The following is a 23,695-nucleotide window of genomic DNA, read 5'->3' as shown; positions in this document are numbered from 1 at the left end:
AGGGACTTGGTGACTTCAGGACTTCTGAATTTGGTAGTGGGTGAGGAGAAGGGGGCCCAGGCCCTGCCTCAGGGGCTCCAGTCTTGGAGGGGCCATAGGGGAGGAAGGTCTCCAAGTCATTCTCTGCCTCTTTTGCTTTATTGTTCCCGTAGGGTCTGGCAGGTCTCCCGGGGAGAGAGGGAGCCCCAGGTCCCTTGGGGCCACCTGGACCACCAGGGTCAGCGGTGAGTAGAAGTGCTCTCTGTCCCGGGTATCTGATTCCTGTGTGTTGGAGTCTGTCCAGGTGGGAACTGGGACACACTGTGTGGCTGGGTATGTGTGTGTGCTTTTGAGGGCATGGGACACTCACCTTACTCTGCCCACAGGGAGTGCCCGGGCCCTCTGGACTCAAAGGAGACAAGGTAGATGGGACAATGCTGCTGGCTCTCCTGTATCCATCACTCCCTCCACCCTCCACTGACCTCCCTTGACCCTCTGTCCCCCACTGATGCCCCTCTCATATCCCTGGTGTCCTGTTGATCTCCAGGGAGACCCTGGAGCAGGGCTGCCCGGGGCCCGAGGCGAGCGTGGGGAACCTGGTGTCCGGGTATGTACTTCCTGCTCTGCAGCCATGGCTCCCTTTACCACGGCTCTTGCCTCTCATTTCCAACTTCTGAGTCAATGAACTCAATGTCACCATCCAGGGTGAAGACGGCCGTCCTGGCCAGGAGGGACCCCGAGGACTCACGGTGGGTCCCCTTGGGGAAAGCACCAGTGATGTGACTTCAGTCCCCTGCCTGTGCCCTCTGTGCTGTTGGGACACACTCTGTAGACTTCTGGTTCTTTTTATGTACTCTCTGGTCCTTCATGTCTCCCATTCCCCTTGGACCCCTTGGTTGTCCCCTACCCCCTGAGCTGTCTCCCCGCTAATGCCCCCAAGTTTATTTAGCTCACTGTTGTCTTTTCATACAGGGGCCCCCGGGCAGCCGGGGGGAACGTGGGGAGAAGGTAAGGACACGGGGAAAAGGCCCCAGGGTGGGTGGGGGTGGAGCCAGATCTTGTAATTCAGGACTTGGGACTCCTCAGTTTGGAGAGATTCACACTCTTCCACCCAATAGGGTGACACTGGAACTACAGGGCTAAAGGGTGACAAGGTGAGTGTGGGCATGCGGGAGGGCAGAGGCAGGGGCTAAGTGTGGTCCTGCGTCCTCTGATTGCCCTCTGTCCACTCAGGGTGATGCAGCCATGGCTGTGGGGCCTCCAGGGCCACGGGGTGCCAAAGGGGACATGGTGAGTAGGTCTGGCTCATGTACAGAGTGGGTCTATCTTGGGTGTGGGAGGAGCTCCCGTGGGGGCTGGGCCAGGGAATCTGAGAGCTCAAACCCTCAGATGGTGAGAGACCACCAGCCCCTGACCCTCACTTCTGACCCCTGACCCAGGGCGAACGAGGGCCTCGGGGCATAGATGGTGACAAAGGACCTCGAGGAGACACTGGGAACCCTGGAGAGAAGGTACAAAGAAGAGGGTGGGGTACTCTATATAGGGTCAGGAGAGGGTTTCTGTGGGCTGTGGGGCTCTATTGAGGGTCTGTGAGGAAAAAAGGGGAGGATGGGGGCTTTCTGGGGGTTAGAAGGAGGGGGTTCAGTAGGCTGTGGCAACTCTGTGGAGTGGCTGAGAGGATGGGGGCTCTACAGTGGGCTCAAGGACCTCCATGTGAGGGCGCCAGGGAGCTCTGTGGAATGTAGCTCGAAGAGAGGCCCTCTGGGAACAGACAAGGGGCTTCTTAGGTGTCAGGAGTACTCCAGGTTGGTTCAGGAGCCCCATGGTAGGAAGAAGGGGCAGGGATCTGAGGGCCTGGGATGAGAAATGAGCCACACTGAGGGTGATGGGTGGGAGCGAGCGCTGCCCCATCTGGCAGGTTCCAGTCATACTTCAAGCCTCCAGCCTGGTGTGGTCCTGATTATGTCCCTCTCCTGGTTACACCCACAGGGCACCAAGGGAGAGCCTGGTGACAAGGGCTCAACCGGGTTGCTGGGAGCTCGTGGACTCACAGGACCCAAGGTCAGCCCTGCCCCAGGCACAGACCCCAAACCACCCGTCACACACATCTGTCTCATGGGTGTCCTCTGAACGTTGGAGGGTTTCCAGCCTCCCTCACTGTTGGCCACGTGGCCATGTGATTACATGGGATTTGTGTGCAGCCTGGGAGTCACTGAGTGGCACGGGGGACAGTCACACTGAAAGGTGGCCCTCCCCCATCTGTGTTTCCTACAGGGTGAACCTGGTGCTGCAGGGATCCCAGGTGACCCGGTAAGATGCCCCTGCTCCCTCAGAGACCCCCTGCCCCACAGGGCCCCATCTCCCTGTGGTGGCCTTTGACCTTATAGTGATCCAGTGGTCTCATGGTGTCCTCATGCTGCCCAGTGCCCCCACCTTCACAGTAACCGCTATGATGTCTCCACCCGCATGGTGACCTCTGCCCATGGAAAATCCTGCTCTTCCATTAGCTCTGGCCTCCAATAGTGACTCTCACCCCTGTGGTGTTTCCTGTTCCTTTCATCCAGAGTGATTCCCCTGGATCCCTCCTGACCTCCCTTGACTCCATATTGACCCCTCTCTCTACCAGGGATCACCAGGAAAGGATGGAACCCCTGGTATCCGAGGCGACAAAGGAGATATTGGCTTCATGGGTCCCCGGGGCCTCAAGGTGGGAAGGGGCTGGGCTTTTTTCCTGGTCAGGAAGGCCTGATGTTGGAGGGCAAGGTATCTGGGGTCAAAGGTCAGGTATCTGGGGTCAGATGTTGGGGTATATGGGATTGAATGTGGGGCATTAGATTAGGGGTTGGAAGGTCAGAGATTAGAGTGTCTGAGGCCAGTTTGGAGAGTGGTTACATGGTCTGGTCAAGGGGTTAGGTGTCTGGAAGTCACTTTTCCATTTCTTTCCCCCCTCCAGGGTGAACGAGGGATAAAGGGGGCCTGTGGCCTTGACGGAGAGAAGGGAGATAAGGTACAGAGGTGATGGGAACATGGGCGTCTGTGGGGCCTGGGGCCTGTCTGACCCTTCTATCTGATTGATCCCTGCAGGGAGAAGCTGGTCTCCCTGGCCGCCCTGGGCTGGCAGGACGCAAGGGAGATGTGGTGAGTGTGGGGCACCCAGAATGGGGAAAGGATGGGTGGGCCAGGGCCCAGCTCATGTTTTCTCTTCTCCAGGGGGAGCCGGGTATGCCGGGCCAGTCGGGGACCCCTGGAAAGGAGGGCCTGATTGGTCCCAAGGTATGGGCCCTCTCGACAATGGACAAAAGGGGGTCAAAATGGGGCAGGGAAGGTCATGGTAGGGTCATGGGGGTTTCATGTCAAGAGGGTTGTGGAAAGTTGGGACACTCGGGGGTAGAGTAGGGTTGGTTTTGAGGTTTCAGGGCGAGTTGGGGTCACAGTGGGGACTTTGGATTAAGGGATGAGAAGTGGAGCAGTGGGGAGAGGTGCATCAGGGCTAAGAGGTCAGTAGGGGAGGCTGGTGTGTGTATATAAAGGAAATAGGTGGAAGCAGGGCAAGGGGTATTACAGTCAGGTCAGGGTCATGGGGATCACAGCAGATTGAAGGTCCTGGGATGGTAGGGTCACAGGTGCTTGGGTCATGGAAGATTGTGGCCATTGGACCAAGGGGCTCATGGCAGTTGAACTGAGGACATCAAGACAGATGGTCTCTCATGCTTCTTTCTGTTCCCAGGGTGATCGAGGCTTTGATGGGCAGCCAGGATCCAAGGGTGACCAGGGTGAGAAAGGGGAGCGGGTAAGTGGAGACCAAGGTCAAGCTAAAGGGACTGTACTTTCTGGAAGTGGGTCCATCTTTGGGGGCTTTGATCACTGACTCTGACCTGTCTCTCCACAGGGGCCCCCAGGAATTGGGGGCTTCCCAGGTCCTAGGGGCAATGATGGCTCTAGTGGCCCCCCTGGGCCACCTGGCAGTGTTGGTCCCAAAGGCCCTGAAGGACTTCAGGGCCAGAAGGTAAACAGCTCTGACCCTGACTCCTGATCCCTGAACCTCCCTGACCCTTCCAATATCACTGACCTCTGACCCTGCAACCCATCGCCAATACCCCTGAGCCTAATGATCTCAACTTTCCTTCCTTCTGACCTCCATTGACTCTGACTGCTCACTCATCCTTGTGTCTGACAGGGTGAGCGAGGTCCCCCTGGAGAGAGAGTGGTGGGTGCCCCTGGGGCCCCTGGGGCCCCTGGAGAGAGAGGGGAGCAGGTAAGTGGGGATTCCTGGGGTTGGGGTCAGAGACTGGGGTGACCTCTGGTGTCCCTAAGATCAGAGGTCACAGTCTGGCCCCATCTGTTGCACACAGGGGCGGCCAGGGCCCGCTGGCCCCCGCGGGGAAAAGGGAGAAGCTGCGTTAACAGTAAGTGTAGGCCTTCGTGGGCTGGGCCCCTGACTCAGTGCTGTCCCCCTGTGATCCCTGCATCATATGCCCTTTGTCCCTCCTGTGATCCCTGGGTTCTTCATGATCCTTGTGGTCTTGTGCTCCCAGGAGGATGACATTCGGGGCTTTGTGCGTCAGGAGATGAGTCAGCATTGTGGTGAGTGGGGCCCAGCCCAGAGCCTCTTGGGTCTCATTCCCATTCTACTCCAGCACCCCTAGACAGGGGCAGGTGGGGCCCCCAGAACTTATGGGGGACCAGCAGTCACAGAGATGGGTGGAGATGGATAGATACACAGGAGGGCATGTATGCTCAGGACAGACATGCTGTGAGGACTTTCCCCAAACGGTGACACGTAGCAAATGTGGGTGGACACACAGTGTTCCTAGAAGCCCAGTGTGGCCGTGTGTGGAGGGGTGGAGGCGGGAGCAGCCCAGTGGGGCTCTGATGGCTCTGAGGGGTATCAGAGAGTGAAGCTCCGTCTCCTCCTGTCTCTGCTTCCGTTCCCTCTCCGTGCCTGTCTGTTTCTGACGCTCCCTCTCTTGCCCTTTGTTGGCCTGTTCCCAACTTCTCTTTCGTCCTTTGTCTGTTTCTCCTCTGCCTTTCTTCCTCTTTCTTCCTTCCTCTTTCTCTGCTTCCCACCCTCTCTCTCTTTCTGTCCTGTCGGTCTCTCTGTCACTCTCTCCTGCTGTCTTTCTCTGCCCCGCTGTGTGTGTCCCTCTGTCTCTCTCTTTCTCTGCCCCTTTCCATCGTTGTCTCTTTCTCTCTGTTCTTTTCTCTCTCCCTGCCCTTCTCTGCCCCTTCCAGCCTGCCAGGGCCAGTTTATTGCATCTGGATCACGTGAGTAGTTTTCTGGTATTTTCTGCTCCTGGGACTTTCCTCATGCCAGGTCCCACTGTGTCCATTACCTGGGTTTGCTCAGCAGGGACTTGGCTGGGGTGGCTGCCATCATGACCCCAAGGCCCTGTGCCCCTGCTCCTTGCTCCAGGACCTCTCCCTAGTTATGCTGCAGACACTGCCAGCTCCCAGCTCCACCCTGTGCCTGTGCTCCGGGTCTCTCATGCAGAGGAGGAAGGTGAGGACAGGGGAACCATGGGGCATGTGTGGTGGGACACAGACACATGCGGGTTGCTCATGCATGCAGGGCACATGCCATGTGTATAGGGGCGACATGGAGGGCACAGCATGAACACTGGGCACACACGTGGGAGACCAGCGCTACCCGCCCCACTCTCAGGGCCGGGGTTGGGCAGCATGAACATGGCCCAGCAGCAGCCTCACTCATAGCACCCCACCCTGTGTGCAGGCGAGGTGCCCCCAGAGGACGATGAATATGAATATTCTGAGTATTCTGTGGAGGAATACCAGGACCCTGAAGTTCTTCAGGATGGCGATGGTGAGAAGGGGGGTTGGCCCAGAGGGACTCAGGGAGGGACAGTAGTGACCCCTGCTGACCTCTCACTGACCCTCAGTCCCTGACTGCCGCCACCCCTGCTGACCTCCTGACCCCCGTTGGCCCTAGACCCCTGCTTGCTTCCACTGGATGAGGGCTCCTGCACTGCCTACACCCTGCGCTGGTACCATCGAGCTGTGGCAGGTGGCACAGATGCCTGTCACCCCTTTGTCTACGGCGGCTGTGGAGGGAATGCGAATCGTTTTGGGACCCGTGAGGCCTGTGAGCGCCGCTGCATGCCCCGCATGGTCCAGAGCCAGGGAACAGGTATGGGCCTACCCCTCCGCCCCGAGAGGGACCTGGACACTGAGCCTACCCAGATCAGGTCTTGGTCGGGGTCCCACGTCAGGACTCCCCTCAGACTGGGAGGCCTGGGACAGACCTCCCCAGACCAAGTTGCTGAACAGAGAACCCTAGCTGTGGAGTCCCCTCCATGCTCCCTCCTCAAGGGTCTGAGTGAGGATCCCCTCTCTGAGGTCAGAGCCTCACTCTTGTGCTCCCAGCTGCCCCACTGACCATCTGTGCACTGCCTCTCCGTGGCCTACGTGCTCGGTGAGGCCAGATGCCTGAAGTCAGCTCCCAACCTGTTCCACCCAGGTGCTGCCCGAAGCTGAGGCCCAGATGATGAGCTGAAGTCCAGCATCCCCTGGTGGACTCCTGTCCCTCCCCTTGGTGCTACAGGCCTGAGTGCATGTGAGCGTGCATGAGCGTGTCCGTTATTTCAGTGACTTGGTCCCGTGGGTCTAGCCTTCCCCCCTGTGGACAAACCCCCATTGTGGCTCCTGCCTCCCTGGTAGATGACTCAGTGTGGGGGTGGCTGTGGGCAGTGAGCGGATGTGACTGCATCTGACCCGCCCCTTGACCCAAGCCTGTGATGACATGGTGCTGATTCTGGGGGGCATTAAAGCTGCTGTTTTAAAAGGCCCCTGTTGTGACTGTTTGGGGAGATGGGGATGGTAGGGGGTCCGGTTTTCCCTGGGAGGTCAGTGCTCTCCTGCACGGGTGCAGAGTCCCTCTGTCCAGCCCTGGTCACTGTTCTGTGGCTCTCAGTGTCCACCGTGTCCCCAAAAAGGAGTATACAGAGTGGAGGCTGAGGACATGTCCTCACTGCCCCCCAGGAGGGGATGAGTCAGAGGTGGGGGGCTGCTTCATGCCGGAGCCGTGCCCAGCTCCTACCTCAGGGGCTGAGAGAGATAAATGGGCCCAGAAGGGGGGAGAGGCCCGACCACAGCACAGCACCGCCTGGTCCCAGCCGCAGGCAGCCCCAGCGGCCCCACCTTGCTCCAGAAGAGGCTGCCGCTGGTAGGACTGGGATGGCTCTGGGTGGGATGGGCAGGGCCTTGGGGGCTGAGGAGATCCGGGTATGGGTTATTGGAGGTCTCCAGACGTGGAGTCTCTGGCTGCTTCTCTACCTTGAGGACCCAATTCCTGCCCTTCTTTGTCCACGATCTGCTGCAAGCTCCCTCAGACCTGAGGCTCTCCTTTTGTCCCTCTGTGTTCTCTCCATGCCTTGGTATCCTTATTTTCATCATGCTGTCTGTCTCTGGGGTGGCTCCAGCCTCTTTGTCTTCCAGTCTCCCTCTCTTTTGCTCTGCCTCCATGTCCTCCCTCTCGTCTTTTTCCCTCTTCTCCCTCCCCTCCCCAACTGTATCCATCTCTACATCTAGATCCAGACCTAGCTGTGCTCTCTGTCTCTTTCACTCTCCTTCTTGCTCTCTCCGTCTCCCTGGCCCCTGCTCTGTCTGGCTGTCTTGTGCTTTCATCTCTGTCTCTCTTATCTCCGTCCCATGCCTGGCCTCTCTAATCTCTGCCTCTCTGTCTCCTTCCCTTGGTCTCCCTCTCTCTGTCTGTCTACTTTCCCCGTCTGCATCTGTCCATGCGTCATGGCTGCCCAGAACCCCTGCCCTGAGCCTCTTTTCTCCTCGCAGCCTGACCACACGATGACCAGGTGGGCTCTGCTGGTGCTGATGATCCTGACGTCGGGCAGGGCCCTGCTTGTCCCCATGACCCCTATTCCAGCCTTCCAGCTCCTCCCTCAGAACCCTCCCCAAGCCACTCCCCGCCCTGTGGCCTCAGAGAGCCCCTCAGCCAGCACCGTGGGCCCCTCCACTGCTTGGGGCCACCCCAGCCCTGGCCCCCGCCCAGGCCCCCGCATCACTCTCTCACTGGATGTCCCCATTGGCCTCCTGCGGATCTTACTGGAGCAAGCCCGAGCCAGAGCTGTGAGGGAGCAGGCCGCTGCCAACGCTCGCATCCTGGCCCATGTTGGCCGCCGCTGAGCCTGAGGGCAGGGGTCACCCTGAATTAGGAGACCTGGAAGGCAGCAGCAGAGCAGGACGCACTACATCTGGGCACAGTGCGCCTGGCCACAGCCCCGTGCAGTCACTGCCATGTGGTGTCATATCACAGCTGAGTGCCTCACAGAGCCACAGTTTGTTTGGACAGCCCGGACATTGCCATATCGGGTGACTGCCAAATGGAGTCTTGCCATACCTGGAGCCCCACAGACTTACAATATGTCTGGACAGCTTGGACACTACTGTGGAATGTGACTACCGTGTGGAGTCTTGCCATGTCTGGGTGCCCCACAGTCAAAGAGCAAGAATCTGGACACTGCCAGTGTGGCCACTCCTGTGCCAGTTTTAGGAACCTCAACATAGGAGCCCAGTATTGCATCTCAGACCCATCCACCTAAGACCAGACCTGCAGGTCTTCCCTGCCCCCAACAGGTCACCACACAGGGGAGTGCAGGCTGAGGGTCACATGCATGTTTTGTGCTTCATGAGGCAGCACCCACCCCAGAAGAATGGGGCCGTCACAGGCATCTCCAGGCATGGGTGACCGTATGTGGAAAGTCTGTGGTTGTGACAGCCTTGCCTTGTGGTAGGTGTACGTGTGATCGGTGGGTGCATCTCTGCTGTGGGTATGTGTGGGTGAAGGGAGGGCATGCGAGGGGGCTGGGAAGAACAGATACTTGTCCCCCAAACCCACATGAAGCACACTCAACATACAGCCAGGCACTGTCCTACCCACAGCCCTGCACACCTGGCCTCGGCCCTTGGACACACATGACTCGGGAGAGAGGAGGCTCGGGCTGCTGGGGCTCCGGTCCAGCCCCATACCTCCTTTGTTGAATTGTCCCAAGCAAACTAAAATTTGCTCACCTTTCCAAGCCTTAGTTTCTTCCTCTGTAAAGCAGAATGATGCCACCAAGCTTCTTGCAAACATTGAGTGATGGTGCACTTGAAGGTTCTGGCATGCAGGAAGAGCTCAATAAATGTAGTGACTGGAGAATGGGATGAGTGAGAATCACAGTCATGTGCACCCAGGCAAGGACAGTCAAGGGTTTGGTCATAGCTGACTATGTTGCCCCTCTGCCCACTCCCCTCCACCCCTGCCCCATTTCACCCACCCGGTTCCTTGGTGTAGAAGGAGTAGGTTTTGCCTAATCTCACACCCCCAGCTCCATTGCTGGGCTGGAGATGGGGCTGACCTTCTGAGCAGTGTGGACAGGCTTGCCTGCAGATGGGGCAGATACCCTGGGTACTGTAGACAGCTCCAGCTGGAGACGAGGGCAGACACTGGGCAGTATGGACCGCTCTGCCTGGAGAGAGAGGCCACACGGGCAGGAGTTTGGCTGCCTGGGGTGGGGGCACTGTTGATCTCTCAAGTTGTGAGTAGCCTCGGGGGGCGGGCCCAGGGCGTGGCCGGGGAGGCGGGGCCACGGGGCACACCGAAGCTCCCTCACGAACCCGGAGGGCGGGGCTGCCTGGCTCCAGGCTGCAGGGGGGCAACGGTCCGGGGCCAGTTCGCTTTCAGTATGGACAGAGGCACGGAGGGAGGCAGCGCCCTGACGGACCCCGGGTCAGGGAGCAGTAGGCGGGGTAGGCACCGGCGGCGGGGCGAGGGTGGGGGGATTGGGGAAAGACCAGGGCGCAGTGGGGGTGGTGCTGGAAGGGGTGCGAGAGTGTTGGGTGTCTCTCTAGCTGTAGGGGTGTTCTGAGGGGGCATCAGCCTGTCGGTGGCAAGGAGGAGGGGGAACCCTGTTGCCGTGCAGGGGAGTGGAGGGGCTGGGCCAAGGGGGAACTATAAATAGCTTCTTCCTGCAGCCCAGGGAGAGGGACAGCCAGCTGGAGCTGCCTGAGGCCCTCCCGCTCTACCCTTTGCTGGCCTCCCAGGGGGTCAGGTTTGTCCAGGTCCCCCTCAGGGGTCACACATCAGTTTGGGGAGGCCCAGAAGCTCATTTGGGAAATGTTTCGTATGAAGTGGCTTTAGCCCTTAAACCAGGATTTCTAGGGCACCTACTGTGTGCCTTGTGTGGGTCCTGAGCTGCTCTAAGCACCTACTGTGTGCTCTATCCTGGTCATGAACCTCTCTAGCCCTTACTGTGTGCCTTGGCTGGCAATGAATCACTCTGAGTGCCTACTGTGTGCCTTGTGCCAAACTGCAATCAGCAAGTGCCGACCACAGTTCACAGGCTGCTTGGTCACATGGCTCCATACCCACAAGCTGGAACCTCACACCGTCTGTGAGCTCTGGGCCCAGGGAGACACTGGGGATGATCCTGGGCTTGAACTGGCTGGACGAAGCTGGAATTCCTGGGAACCTTCCAGCGGCACAGAGGGAAGAGGAGGAGGGAAATAAAGGGGAAAGGAGGCAGTAGAGAGCAGCGGGCTCTGCAGCCTTCCTGTCTGTGTAGGCCTGGGTGCAGGGCTTGCTAGTGTGTGTGCACGTGTGGCTCTGTGTTCATGCTTCCGTGCACTGGCATGTGGGGCTGTGTGGCATTCACTGAGGTCCCTGGGCCTTTATGCTGCAAAGGGTGGCTTGACGGTCTGGCCGGGACTGACCACCAGATACAGGTTTGGGGAAGAGTTTGAGCAGCAACAACTGAGGATCGAGGACTTCAGCCAACCTGTAGCTTGTAGCCTGGGACACTGGAGAGAGGTCTAGTGGTCAGTGCAGAGGGCACCACGGGAGCCAGCCAGGACCAGGCCAGGCAGGTTCATAGAGAAGGGGGGAGACTGAGCAGGACACATTCACACATGAGTGCACGCCGACATCCCAGCACACTTTCCACCCCGTCACTTTGGGATGGCTCCAAGGAAGGAAAAGCCATGAAGGCCAGCTGTTCTCTTGGACATCTACTGATGCTGTAGGAGCAGAAAGCCAAGAGAGCATTTCAATGGAAGGAACAAGCCAGAGCCCAGGGGTAGGGGTAGGAAATGTGGTGATATGGAAGGTGTGGGAGGTGAGGTTTTAAAGGGCTGGGAGTTCATCTCAGTCTGTCCTGCACTGTGGGCTGGCTCTGTGACCCCGGACCCTGCTCTCCTCCCTCAGTTTCCTACCTGAGAAATGGGCGGGGAGACAGGAGCATTCTTAGAGCAGAGGTAGACTTTGACCTTGGGGAGGGGCCCCAGCAGGCTCCTCCTGCTGGTGACCTGTGGCCTCCCACTGGATGTTGGGACTTGGGAAGGTGTGTCTGGGTCAGCCCAGGGTCAGACTGTTTGGGGAAGAGTGGGAGGTACAGAGTCATTGCTCTTCCTGGGAAGTCAGGCTCAGACTGGGCTTGGGGACAGCTTCCTCGAAATGGCCCTGGCATCCTGCCCTGCCCTACTCCCTACCCCCAGCTTTTGACTAGCATCCCAGGAGGGGTAAGGAGGAGAATGGGCAGGCAGAGGAGGTGCTGGGTGTCTGTGGGTGCTAGAGTATGTAGCCTTTGCAGTGAATGCTGGGGGTTGGATAGGGTGTGGGCGGGTGGTGACAAGGTCTCTGAGGTCGAGGTGACCCCAGGATGGCCTTGGCAACGGCTCAGAGACAGACCGGAAGATTGGCTGTGCCAGGAACCAATGAGTGGCTTTGGAGAAGTAGGAAGCAGGTGGGTGGTCACAAGGGGCATCAGGAGCCGCATATGAGTGTGTTCAGAGCTGCCCTGGTGTGAGGTGGAAGGAGGTGGGAGGTGGACGCTGCAGAGAGAGGATGAAAGAGGAAGTGCTCAAGTCTGTCTGGGGCGGGGCATTCCTCTGGGGGTAGGCAGCTAAAGCTGGTTTCAGGAAGGATCTAGGTGGGCTTCCACCTCCCCATCCATCTCCTGTGAAGTGGGCAAGACATCTGTATCAGAGTTATCTTAAGGGTCCTTGCCAGGCTCTGAAGTGCTGGGTGGAGACAAGTGGGTGGCAGGGAGGTCAGAGGGAGGGGATGCTGCTCCCCTGATGCACTGGGCGGAGCCTTGTTCTCCATGTCCCTAGCACCTGGCTCCTGGCTAGGGAACACTTTGGGCAGAGAGAACCTGAGAGTGCCATGATCCTGTCTGGGGGTTTTGTGGAGGACATCGCTAGAGGGCAGTGTGACCCAGGTTTGAGCCGTGCCAGTGGGGGTCCCGGGACAGAAAGTGTACAAAACTTTGAGAAACTGGGCTGAGGAGACAAAGGAAAGTGACCCAGGGTTCCTGAACTTCTGGATTTCTCCCTTGCCCCCTGCTTCCACTGCATTCTTAGAGACGGGAGGGAGATAAATAATATAAATATCACTGATGTGCTTTAAAATGGATTTCTCAGACACTGACACATTTAATAAATACCAGAATCTTGTAGGTTGATGATGCCCGCATTCTGTTTTCCTGATGGAGAGACAGAGATTCACTTAAAAAATATGTAGATTTACAATTTAAAATTTAATTGGTAGAGATGAAATCCTGGCAGGAGAAGTAAGATACTGCCAGGGAGCTTGGTTAAAAGGTCCTGCTCATGTGTTCCAGGTGGGCCAGAGTTTTAGCCTGAGCTTCCCACTAGCCAAGGTAAAAAGAGGAAACATAATCAATTTTGAGATTTGTCCCGTGTCCCTGTCCATGAGATAAAGAAACTTTTCCAGCGCGGTTGAGTCGGTCGCTTCAGTGGGCGAGGGAAGAGTCCTGGGGCTTGAGAGAGGGTCGAGAGAGGACCGGACGGACGCAGGGCTGGCGGGCGTGGCAGCTGACAACTGGGATTACGCAGGAGTCACCAGACAGGTCCCGAACAACTGAGACCTGAGGGTCAAGCAGGCCCTGCCCCCGGGCATGCAAATCCCTTCCTCCTAGGGAACCTGAGGTCAAGGGTAGCAGTGAGCAGAACCCGGGTGCTGGGCGGGGGGGGGGGGGGGGGGGGGGGGGGGGGGGGCAATCTATGCAGGCGAGGCCGTGGGTGAGGCCAATGCGTATCTGAGTGTACGGTTGGGTGTGCCGGGCTAGAGCCTCTGCACATCCCGGGCTAGAAGCTGTGGGGAGCTGGGCATGCGCGTCCTCGATCCCGGCGTGACTGGCGAGCCTGCTGGGTCCAAAAGCGGCTGGCAGTCGAGTTGGGCATGCGTGGTCGGAGGCCAGCCCTCTTCTGTTGGGGGTAGGGCCTATTTGTTCTGGGGAGGGGCCTGGGGGAGTTGGATTGGCGTCTGCACGGCTCGAGGAGGGGCGGGGCCGAGGGGCGGGGCCTCGAGTGGCCCGAGGTGGCCTGGCTGCTGGGTCGCGGTCCGCGCAGTCCGACTCATCCCATCCCGGGTATGGCGTCCCCACGGGAATTGACTCAGAACCCCTTGAAGAAGATCTGGATGCCCTACAGCAATGGGCGACCCGCTCTGCACGCCTGCCAGCGCGGTGGTGAGGCGGGGTCCTTGGGGAAGGGGAGGGCGGCGCATCGGGATGCGTGGATAGGGCGGCCTGGGCAGTGGTCTCCCATGGAGAGGGGGCCAAGGACAGGTGGGAAACCGGGGACAGATGGGGCTGCCGTGACTGGTGGTAGAGGAGCAGGAACAGGCCGGGAGCCGGGCACAGGTGTGGCAGAGCAGGGGGAAGAGACATGTATATGGCCGCGTCTACGCTCGCTAGGGGCTAGGTCTGGCCGCCATCACCTCTGGCAGGTACTCACTAGGTCAGGGCAGGGGAGGATTCGGAGCTTCGTCCTGCCCTCTCTGCAGGCCAGAGAGTGTAGACCGGTTCTGAGCTGTGTTGGCCTCATGGAAATCATTTGGCCTCTCTGAGCCCAGAAGTTTCAAACGCCCAAGGGTGGGCCATTCCTCCAGTGGGAGGAAGGGTGCTCCTTGGACTTAACTACCCACTTCTGGGCCTCACACTGAGCTTTGAGAGGAATTTCAGGGAAGTGCAGTTGTGTTGAGGATGGAGAAGGTGAGAACACTGTCCCATATGGACCTGTCTTTGTGTTCATGGCTGCATATGCATCCAGATGGGGTTGTGGGCGAATGGTAAGGTTGGAAGAGAAAACATCCAGGAGACATGCTGAAATCCGTGGAATTGTTAATGAATTGTTACGGTGGGGCCTGCCTTTCCTGGGATCCCGGTGTTGAATCCACTTTACTTGACTTTCTATTTGTCCTTACATGAGTCTTCAACGGCTTATTGCCAAGAAAAACAAAGGTTTTTTTTTTTTTTTTTTTTTTTTAGGAGTAACCGAAACATTATAATGAATTTGCAAATTGGCAAGGACCTCAGAGAACATCTAGTCCAACTCGTGGTACAGATATAGAAAAGGAGATCAGGAGATTGTGTGTTGTGCTAGGATCTCCTTGTACACCTTGATGTCTGCTTGGGCATAATAAAGGAGGGAGAGTGCCCCGTGCTTGTTTTGCTTTGGGCCAGCCTGGGGGCTTTTTGACCAAGATGTGAGTCCTGTAGGTGGGCTGTGTGTATCTCTTACTGTACTGGGTCCTGGTAGGGGGTGGTCATGGTTTTGACCAGACATTCTGGTGGGTCATGGCTCTAATCATGATGTAGGTCCTGGTAGGAGGCTGAGGTGGTGGTCAGTCTCTTAGCCCGGGGGCCATGGCTTTCCAGTCAGTACTCAGTCTGACTGGCTATGGCTCAGTACTGAGTCTATGGCTACACCCTAGACATCCCTTCTTCCAGACTTTTCTGGAGGGACCGAGGCCAAGCCCTCTTGCTCTTGTGCTTCTAGCCAGTCTGCATTAGGCTGTATTGTCCTAACAAGGGGGTGGCTGCTGTTACTACATAAAGGCGAAGGAGTCACAACCTGGGCTTTTGGAGGCAGGAACACTCCAGCCACATGGTAGCTCAGCTGTGTGACCTTGGGCACAGAGCTGACTCTCTCGGCCATGGGTTCCTCATCTGTGGGATGGAGGCAGCCATCTCCCTACTCCCAGAAGCTGCCAGGGGCCCCCTCAGGAGGAGGCGCTTGATAAGAGGCAGCAGGTGGCTCTGCCATTTCATCACCACTTTGCTTCTCTGTGTGTCAGAGTCAGGAATTGAAGCATCACCCTGAGCCAGCCCCCATTCCAGGTGGCAAAGATGCTGCGACCCGTTGGGGAGGGGTCTGTGTTTCTCCACACTCCAAGTATGCGATGAAAATGTGGCTCTGGTCTGAGCAGAGGAACTTGTGCCATGGCACTGTCTCAGGGTGTTGCAGCGGGTGGGATTCTGGACTGTCCCAGAACAGGAGAGCTTCCTGGAGGAGGAGGCACCCAAGAAGCCAAAGATGAGACCTGCAGATTGTGTGGTGGTTTGGTCCCCAAGCAAGGGTCCCTGAGTTCACAGCAGGGAGTAAGCCAGGAGGGAACATGGAACCTGTCTGGGCAGCACCTCCAGTCCCTAGAGACTGTTCATGCGGCATTGTACCCTCTACATGGTGGACTTATAACTTGATGGAAGACCACAGGAGGCCCCCCTCTGAGGGAGGGGGATGGGTAGAAGTTGACTTGATCACAGGGCTTTGTGGAGAAGAGGATATAGGGCCTACGGCTGATCTGTGCTGTGTAGTGGGTTGGCTTTGGTGTATAGTCCCTGGCTCCTGAGGGCACCACAGGCTGGTTGGCTGTGCTTCCTCCACCCCCACTCTCCATTAGCAATTCTTCTTCTTTCGGTAAAATTCAGAGCTACACATGAAGGCCTGGAAGTTGTTACCTTCTTCAGCATTGACCCCTCAGCTCAGACTTGGAGGAGTTCTGGGGGCAGGTGGGGCAGGGGATGAAGAAAGGAATCAAAACATGGCAGAAAGGACAGTACTTTTGATAGCTTTTATTTTATTTTATTTTATTTTATTTTATTTTATTTTATTTATTTTATTTTTTAAGAGAGAGCACGAGTGTGCACACATAAGTGGGGAAGGGGCAGAGAGGCGTGCCCAGCATGGAGCCTGATTGGGGGGAGGGGGGCTCAATCTCAGGGACTGTGAGATCATGACCTGAGCTTAAATCAAGAGTTGGATGCTTAACTGACTGAGCTACCCAAGTGCCCCTATGATAGCTTTTATTAACAAAAAGGTAACAAGACTTTTCTTTTTTTTTTTAATGTTTATTTATTTTTTATTTTTATTTTTATTTTTTTTAACATTTATTTATTTTTGAGACAGAGAGAGACAGAGCATGAACAGGGGAGGGTCAGAGAGAGAGGGAGACACAGAATCCAAAACAGGCTCCAGGCTCTGAGCTGTCAGCACAGAGCCCGACGCGGGGCTCGAACCCACGGACCGCGAGATCATGACCTGAGCCGAAGTCGGACGCTTAACCGACTGAGCCACCCAGGCGCCCCAATGTTTATTTATTTTTGAGAGAGAGAGACAGAGTATATGCGGGGGAAGGGGCAGAGAGAGGGAAACACAGAATCTGAAGCAGGCTGCAGGCTCTGAGCTGTCAGCACAGAGCCAGACATGGGGCTCGAGCTCACAAACCATGAGATCATGACCTGAGCCTAAGTCTGACGCTGAACTGACTGAGCCACCCAGGTACCCCAGGTAGCAAGACTTCTGGGCTAAGGACACGATTGGTGCATGCACGGGACAATAGGAAAGATGACTTTCTGTCCCCTCTGAACAGGACAGTGATGCCAGGCTGCTTTATTTTAAAGAGTACTCCCTTCCCCAGCCTGCCTCAAGGAAGTAGGAGCACGTGCAGTTCAGGAATCAGTTCTGGAACCCACTCAGGACTTGTGGCTGCCCCTGAGGTGACACCGCCAGAAAGTCATCCCTGTGTTGCACTAGGCTTATGTCGGGCCTCTTGACTCCTGGGGCTCCTAAGGCCTTAAGCAAATTTATAGGAAAAGAAATCAGCGAGGTAAGTCGAATTGACATGTCTGCAGATTTCCCTCTGCACCCGCCTCGTGTTCTAAACGGTGCGTTCTGTTGTCTGGTTGCTTGGGACTGAGGTTCTTGAGGGCCCAGAGCTGCAGGTCCAGCTGTGCACCCAGCTCACCTGGCGCATATGCTCTCTGTTCAGGCGCAGTGGTGGGTTCCCTCTTGTGGGCCTCAGTTTGCAGATTCTCTACTGCTAGCACTTGCTTATGTTTTGCTGTTGTAAGCAGAGCTATTGTGAATACACTTGTACTTTGATCTTTCTTTGGGTCATTTCCTTGGGAGCTTATCTTGAGGAACAGAGATGGTAGGTAATTTATTGCTCTTATTCTGCACCCAGCCCTGGTTTACTGCCCTGCCTGCCCACCATGGCTGTGCATGGGGCCAGGGGATGCTGTTACCAAACACTGGGAGAGGAGGCCGGGAGTTTCTCTGGGATGGGAGATGTGAAGACGGACCCTGAGGTGGTGGGAGAGCCCTTCAGGGAGCAATAGGAAGGAGTGGAGCAGGCTGGCTGCAGGTTTCCCCCATAGTTAGTAGCTGATTCACTGCTCTTTGGTTGCTTGAGAGCCTGGCCAGCAATTGTGCAAACAGCACAGGCCATCGTGTCGCTGGGCCTCAGGATGCAGGGTCTTGCTTAACTTGCTTTTCTCTCTCCTTAGCCAATGCTGAGGTTTTTCTGCAAGCTCACTCTTGCTCACTGTCATCCTGTGTTCCATGGGATCCTCTCCTTCTCTCCCCTGAGGCTCACAGTTTGGGTCACATTTGCCCAACGGTCATGTGCAGGAGCGATGGAGCCCCGACTGGCAAGCAAAGCCCTTTACTTCTCTGCAGGGCCTGCCTGGAGACAGACAGGTGCTTCTGTGCCCTAAGTCTGAAGGGCAGTCTGTGCTAAGGTGCACTTGTGTCCTTAGCCGGTGTGCTGCCAGGGCTGGGCAAAGGGCACAGGTTCCCAGACATGCTCTGGCTTTCACATGGAATAGTGCTAGACCTCACTGAGGGATTGTCATCCCATTTTACAGGTGAGGACACCAAGCCTCAGAGTTGCCAGTAATTGTCAGAGTCAGTATAGGAACCCAGACCTGTCTGACTCCTGACCCCTAGACACGGCTGCCCCTAGGGCCTCTGCACTCCAGCTCCAGTGGGGGAGACAGCTTGAGGGGTGGGGCCCAGTGATCTGTCCAAGGACTACCAGGTGAAGGCACTTGCAGAGCCTGGGGCAGTGACAGGTCCCCACACGGGCCCTCTGTCTGTCTGCTGTGGTTTCACATGGCCCAGGTGCTGAGGACAATGAAAGGAAAGCTTCCTCAGGTTTCTGAGGTGAGGCTACACTGAAAGCTGAGACGGGTCACGTGAGGCTGGCGGTTCTGCTGTCTTGGTGTCTGTCCTAGTGGACCAGGGTTTGGGGGTGCTGTGTCCAGACCTGTCCCCGCCTCCAGCCTTGGCAACTTCTCTGGCTGCCACACTGACCCGGTGACACGTGGGATGGTGGGGGGTGGGCTATCGGAGGGTCAGTCCTTGTGGACATTGGTCTCAGCCCCTCATGGCTCTCACCCCAGGGGATTTCGAGAAGCCGCCCCTCCCCCAGCCTGCGCCCATAATTTTTGAGCATCAGTCCTGTGCCAGACCCCATGGTCCTGAATGGCTCAGATACTGCAAGGCTGCTCTTGTTTCAAGTGATCAAATGCAGGGGGCGGACTCGTGGGTGAGGTGACCAGGACTGAGGGAGAGAGAGGGTGCCAAGGCAGTGCAGAGGTGTCTTGGAGGAAGGGTTCACTGAAGAAGCAGCTTTTGAGCTGGGCTTTGTACGATGAGGCAGGCAGGAAGGGTAAGCAGTGGGAATGCGCTAGTGGGAATGCTGAGTGACTGCTAGGCTGGGGTGCGGATTCCTGGGTGACAGGTGGCGCGTTGAATACCCTCTGGGCTTTGGCTCTGTCCTGCATGTTCATTCAGGGGTGTGGCACATCCAGCTTTATATCCACAGTGGACATCTGGATCAGGGGCTGGTGAGATTCTGCTGTATCCGCTGGAGCCCAGACAGGCCTGGGCAGTGGGGCCATGCCAGTGGTGGCTCGAGACCAGGGTATGAGGCCAGAAGGCCTGGAGGGCACATCTGAAGTCCTGTGCCAGGAGCAGAGGGAGGGGCACACTGGGAGGGGTCCCAGCTCTTGTCTGACACCAGCTCCTTGCCTTTCAGTTTGCATGACCAACTGCCCAACGCTCATTGTCATGGTAGGCCTGCCCGCCAGGGGCAAGACCTACATCTCCAAGAAGCTGACTCGCTACCTGAACTGGATTGGCGTGCCAACGCGCGGTGAGACTTGGCCTCGGCTTCCAAGGGGGCCTTGGGGCTTTGTGAGGGGGAGGGGAGAAGAGGAGAGAAGGCGGGTCTGGGATGTGTCAAGGGCAAGAGCTGGGGCTGCTGCTGTGTGAAAGATGAACCTTTCTTTCCCCCAGAATTCAACGTTGGCCAGTACCGCCGGGACATGGTCAAGACATACAAGTCTTTTGAGTTTTTCCTTCCAGACAACGAAGAGGGCCTGAAAATCAGGAAGTGAGTGTATGTATGTGTGTGTGATGTGTATGTGTGATTGTGTGTGTTTATGGAGAAGGCCCTGGAGCCCAGGTGCCGATCATGACTAAGCTGCTCCTGAGCCCTGGCCTTGCCCTGCCCCCACTCGGCTGTGATAGGGCTGGTCTCCTGACCATCTCAGGATGTGGTGGAGCTGGGGATGTGTTGGATTTTGGAACAGTGGGAGAGGGTGTGTGGCCTCTTGGTAGTTGGCCCTGCCCTGGGGTTCGTGAACTCTTAGTAAGGACATCCTGTGGGAGGGGAAGAGGGGGCTTCAGGGAGATGCAAGGGGCTTAGCCAGGGCCAGTCAAGGGCTGGCTGCATAGAAGCCTCTCAGCTTGCTTACCCCAGGCCTTCCATGGGGATGACCTCTAGTAGGGAGGGAGGCCCGAGTAGGTGCAGGGACACAGGCCTCAGGGATGGGGCAGAGTGGGAGCGGGACTACCTCCAGGCAGCTTCTCACAAAGCCAGAAGGATCAGCCCAGAACCGTGGCCTTCCTTCCCTTGCCCCAGAATAAACTGTATACTTGGAGGATGTTTGGCATGTGCTTGGCATGTTCTTGGCATGTGTAGGGTAGGCCGTGGCTTTGCTTTCATGTGGCTCAAACTTCACACTCTTGCTCTTATTCACGAGATGGGAATTTGCATGTGACACTCAGACTTGAACCGAGAACACCAGCTGGTGGTCTGAGGAGCTATGCTGCATTCTTTTCGGCAGATGTCAGCTGAGGGTTCAAGAAGCTTCCTTGCCCTTGCTCTGGACCCAGCCATTGTGGTAGGGCATTTAGCAGAGGTCTGCCCAGCTGTAGTGACCTCTCCAAATCAAGTACGGGTCCAGGCCAGAAGCTACTGAGTTGTTGCCCAGGCCTGGATTCTAGGCTGCCTGCTCTGTCTCTGGCCACCAGGGGGCAAGAGCTCTTCGCTGTGGCGCTTGGCCCCTCCCCAGGGTTTGCTCTTGGGCCAGTGGGGCTGGGCCAGGCTGCTGCACCAAGAAGGTGGGGGAATCTGACATTTCAGGCCTGTGGCCGAATTGTGCGTCAAACATGAGACTGGACCCTTTGGTGAGCCTGACAATAGGGAGGGGAGTGATATTTGAACTCCTGCTGTGTGTTGGGTGCATGCTGCCCATTATCACCGCCCCTTCCCATTTTACAGATGAGGAAACTGAGGCTCAGGTGTCTCATATAAGATAACAAGTTACTTCAAAGAGCCCAGACTTGAATCTAAGCCCATATACCACTAAAAACTGTTGTGTCCATCTTCTAGTATTACCCAATTAGTAGGTCAGAGATCGTATCAAATGCAGATTCTACAGCATCCTCAAGCCGTGGGCACTGACTAGCTTGCCTGATCTTTCCTTCAGTGGGTGCTGGCACCTTACTCTCCCAGATGTGGAGACCAGGTCTGAAAGTGATGGTATTTTAGGATCACGCAGGGTTTGAATTTGAAGCCAGGCCTGTCTGAATCCAAAATATTTGCGGGAACAATAAGAGAGCTGGCACTCCTAGGGCTCACCGGTAATTCTGCTCAGGCTGCCAGTCGAAGGTAGGCGTATTGGGATTAACTGAGATGGGGAAACCCAGCCTCGGAGTGGTTGGGGAGCTAGTCCAGAGTCACCCAGCTGGAACAGAGGCCCCAGCGGTAGCAGCTGGGAGCAGGTTCACATGGGCCTCTCTGCAGGCACACCCTCTGCCTATTCCTAGAAACCCTCCCTTCTGGATCTAAAGCCTGGGTCTGTGCTACAGGACCATTTCCCAATAACCAGCCCTGAACGTCCCACAGCTAACTGGCAAAATAGAAGAATCAGACTTTTTAAAGTGGGAAGCCTGAGAAGAGAAGACTGTATTTCCCAGAGGCCTAGGTTCTTGTATATCATCGAGATCCCTGGAGCTCTACAGCATTGATGTCTGTCCCTAACACTGGGCACAGTGGTCTCCTACTACACACGAGCCCATATGGCGGCCGTGGGCGCATGCACATTTGTCTGACAATTCAGTTCAGTTCTTTTTTTTTTATTTTAATTTTTTTAATGTTTTTATTTATTTTTGAGAGAGAGAGAGAGAGGGAGACACAGAATCCAAAGACAGGCACGAGGCTCCAAGCTGTCGGCACAGAGCCCAATGTGGGGTTCAAACTCGTGAACCATGAGATCACGACCTGAGCCAAAGTCGGACGCTCAACTGACTGAGCCACCCAGGCGCCCCAATTCAGTTCAGTTCTAACACTATCTATCTGGAGTTAGCATCAGTCTGCATAGGTTAAGGGCTCAGTCCCACAGACTGTCCCCACTTTACACTCAACACCCCCATCCTCTCAGGCTCCCAGGCTGTTCCTCCCACATTTCCACTGGAGCCCTGAGATGTACGTGGTGCTGCCTTAGCCAGAGCAGCCCACAGATCTCAGCCCAGAGCATGGTGCTGAATGCAGGTGGCCAGAAATGGCTCCGGCAACGCCAACTTCCCAGACTCTCAGAATTCAGGTTTTTGGGCGTGCAAAAGCTTTTTGAAGTGTTAACTAAAAGACCCACTGGGGCACAGAAAGGTCACCAGGAGGCATAGGAACAGAGCTCCTCCCAGTGACCTGGACTCGGCTCTGCCACCAGTTTCCCCATGACCCCAGCAGGCTCTCTCCTGCTCCGCTTGGCCCGTGCCTCCATGCACGGGCACAGTGGCCCGGCCCGGTGGAGGCCCTGACAGCACAGCCCTTTGATGCACTGGGGGTTTACGTGCAAAATCAGAAGATCAAACAAATGGAAGAAGATCTAATTTTATTCTTACATCAGACAAGATAAAAAGAAAGAAAGAAAAAGAGGAAGAAGGAAAGAAAGAAAGAAAGAAAAGAAGAAAGAAAGAAAGAAAGAAAGAAAAAGAAAGATCAAAATGATTTATCTAGCTGCAGACCTTGTGGGAGAAACGGATAAAATTAGGAAGATCCTTATATATAGCAGTATATTTAGCCGCAGTAAACCAAGAGGCTGAGATGTTCTGAAGGCAGTATAACCAATGGTCAGTCATGGGGAAAGTTTCACCTTCCACAGGGCCAGTGGACATGGTGCAAGAGGCAGAGACACAGCGTCCTCCTCCAGGAAGGGTAGTATCACGTGTTTTCTCTCCCAGGAAAGAAAATTGAATATTAAACGTAATGTTGCCCTGGGGACCAGCGATAGTGTCTTTTGTCTCCCCACCGCCAGCCCCCAACAGTCACATACGAGGAAATGTCTGGTTTTGAAAGTGCTTATTTTGATATCAGGGGAAATGCATGACACTTGGAAGTCATGCATATGGCAAAATGGCAGCCTGGATTTGCGCACAATGAGATGAGAAGAGAAAGCACAGAAAAGTGGTATTTTAAAAACTATTCCCAGTGGCCAGGAACACGTAGCCTTTCACTTATAGGAGCAGAGTTCACAAAAGCGCTGAAAATTACCCGAAGGAAAGAGAAATCTTGAGAAGAGAAGGGACCCCAGGGACTGTGCCCTCTCTGGTCTGGGGTAGAACATATCCCTGACCTGTTGCCCTCCTGCAGCCAGGGTCGGGTGCTGGGCTGACCCTGTGTTTTTTCTTCTGAAGGCAGTGTGCCCTGGCGGCCCTCCGTGATGTCCGGCGGTTCCTTAGTGAGGAGGGGGGACATGTGGCGGTGAGTGTAACACCCTGGTGACTTCTGCGAGTGACATGTGGGAGCCTATATACATCTAGCCCTTTGCTCATCAGGAATCCAGAAGGGAAGTCAGGGTGTGTGTGGCCCCAGCTGCCCCTGGGCTCCAGCCCTTGGGCGGAAATCTACAGCCACCATGTAAGAGGAAGCTAGAGGCTGGTTGTGTGCTGGGAATTTCCCTCTGGGCTTGTGGTTGCATTTGATCCTGTAGGACTTCCTTCTGAATACTCACATTATTGGCCACCACATGTGGTAGGTCATGTTACCAAGTCTTTAGCAAATGTGATTTCTCCTGGGGTGGGGAGAATCCTGGCCCGTATTTAGTGGCTGTTCTGGGAGCCAGCCAAATCCTGGGTAATGCAATTCCCCTGTGTGTTGGCCCCTCCTGTCAGGTGGATGGGTGGGACACAGTTGAGCAAGGGTGTCTGTTGGAAAGGGCCCTACCCTAACCCTATGCAGTCAAACACAGGGGCTGCTTTTTCCTTCCCTTTTCCTCTCGGAGACGTGCCTCCCACAGCTCTTCATCCTCCAGCTCCATCTGGATCAGTT

At 56.1% G+C, this 23,695-nt stretch overlaps 3 protein-coding genes across 9 annotated transcripts in view; all 3 read left to right on the top strand.

Annotated features, from left to right (window-relative positions):
• The window catches only part of COL7A1 (collagen type VII alpha 1 chain), a 31,131-nt gene extending 24,058 nt beyond the window's left edge, over positions 1–7,073 (top strand). The window contains exons 95-118 of the mRNA XM_042929249.1: positions 153–224; positions 366–401; positions 527–586; positions 684–728; positions 952–987; positions 1,098–1,133; positions 1,213–1,269; positions 1,419–1,490; positions 1,969–2,040; positions 2,254–2,289; positions 2,606–2,686; positions 2,933–2,986; positions 3,064–3,117; positions 3,190–3,252; positions 3,707–3,769; positions 3,869–3,985; positions 4,157–4,234; positions 4,332–4,385; positions 4,515–4,563; positions 5,212–5,244; positions 5,393–5,479; positions 5,711–5,800; positions 5,927–6,124; positions 6,455–7,073. Coding sequence (XP_042785183.1) covers positions 153–224; positions 366–401; positions 527–586; positions 684–728; positions 952–987; positions 1,098–1,133; positions 1,213–1,269; positions 1,419–1,490; positions 1,969–2,040; positions 2,254–2,289; positions 2,606–2,686; positions 2,933–2,986; positions 3,064–3,117; positions 3,190–3,252; positions 3,707–3,769; positions 3,869–3,985; positions 4,157–4,234; positions 4,332–4,385; positions 4,515–4,563; positions 5,212–5,244; positions 5,393–5,479; positions 5,711–5,800; positions 5,927–6,124; positions 6,455–6,471 — 1,560 coding nt within the window. The 3' untranslated portion in view covers positions 6,472–7,073. The remainder of the gene's footprint in view (positions 1–152; positions 225–365; positions 402–526; positions 587–683; positions 729–951; positions 988–1,097; positions 1,134–1,212; positions 1,270–1,418; positions 1,491–1,968; positions 2,041–2,253; positions 2,290–2,605; positions 2,687–2,932; positions 2,987–3,063; positions 3,118–3,189; positions 3,253–3,706; positions 3,770–3,868; positions 3,986–4,156; positions 4,235–4,331; positions 4,386–4,514; positions 4,564–5,211; positions 5,245–5,392; positions 5,480–5,710; positions 5,801–5,926; positions 6,125–6,454) is intronic.
• Positions 7,074–7,199: 126 nt separating this feature from the next.
• Positions 7,200–8,136, top strand: UCN2 (urocortin 2). The gene has a single exon (XM_042927516.1). It carries the CDS (start codon positions 7,645–7,647, stop codon positions 8,134–8,136), a length of 492 nt encoding a protein of 163 aa, XP_042783450.1. The 5' UTR covers positions 7,200–7,644.
• A 1,514-nt stretch (positions 8,137–9,650) lies between these two features.
• The window catches only part of PFKFB4 (6-phosphofructo-2-kinase/fructose-2,6-biphosphatase 4), a 41,435-nt gene continuing 27,390 nt past the window's right edge, over positions 9,651–23,695 (top strand). For 5 of the 7 annotated variants that reach the window (XR_006199830.1, XM_042929244.1, XM_042929245.1 and 2 more), the window contains exons 1-4: positions 13,324–13,481; positions 19,118–19,234; positions 19,378–19,474; positions 23,062–23,128. Coding sequence is in view for 6 of the 7 variants with exons in the window: in XM_042929244.1 (XP_042785178.1) it covers positions 13,385–13,481; positions 19,118–19,234; positions 19,378–19,474; positions 23,062–23,128 (378 nt within the window). In the remaining variant the exon portion in view is untranslated. Of the gene's footprint in view, positions 9,742–13,323; positions 13,482–16,697; positions 16,904–19,117; positions 19,235–19,377; positions 19,475–23,061; positions 23,129–23,695 lie in introns of those variants that run through there. The other 2 variants (XM_042929248.1, XM_042929246.1) reach the window with 2 other exon arrangements.

The sequence above is a fragment of the Panthera leo genome, chromosome A2 (assembly GCF_018350215.1).
Source record: "Panthera leo isolate Ple1 chromosome A2, P.leo_Ple1_pat1.1, whole genome shotgun sequence".
In the NCBI taxonomy this organism is placed as follows: Eukaryota; Metazoa; Chordata; class Mammalia; order Carnivora; family Felidae; genus Panthera; species Panthera leo.
Note: the sequence above shows the minus strand (reverse complement) of the source record. Positions and strands in the feature narration are given on the sequence as shown.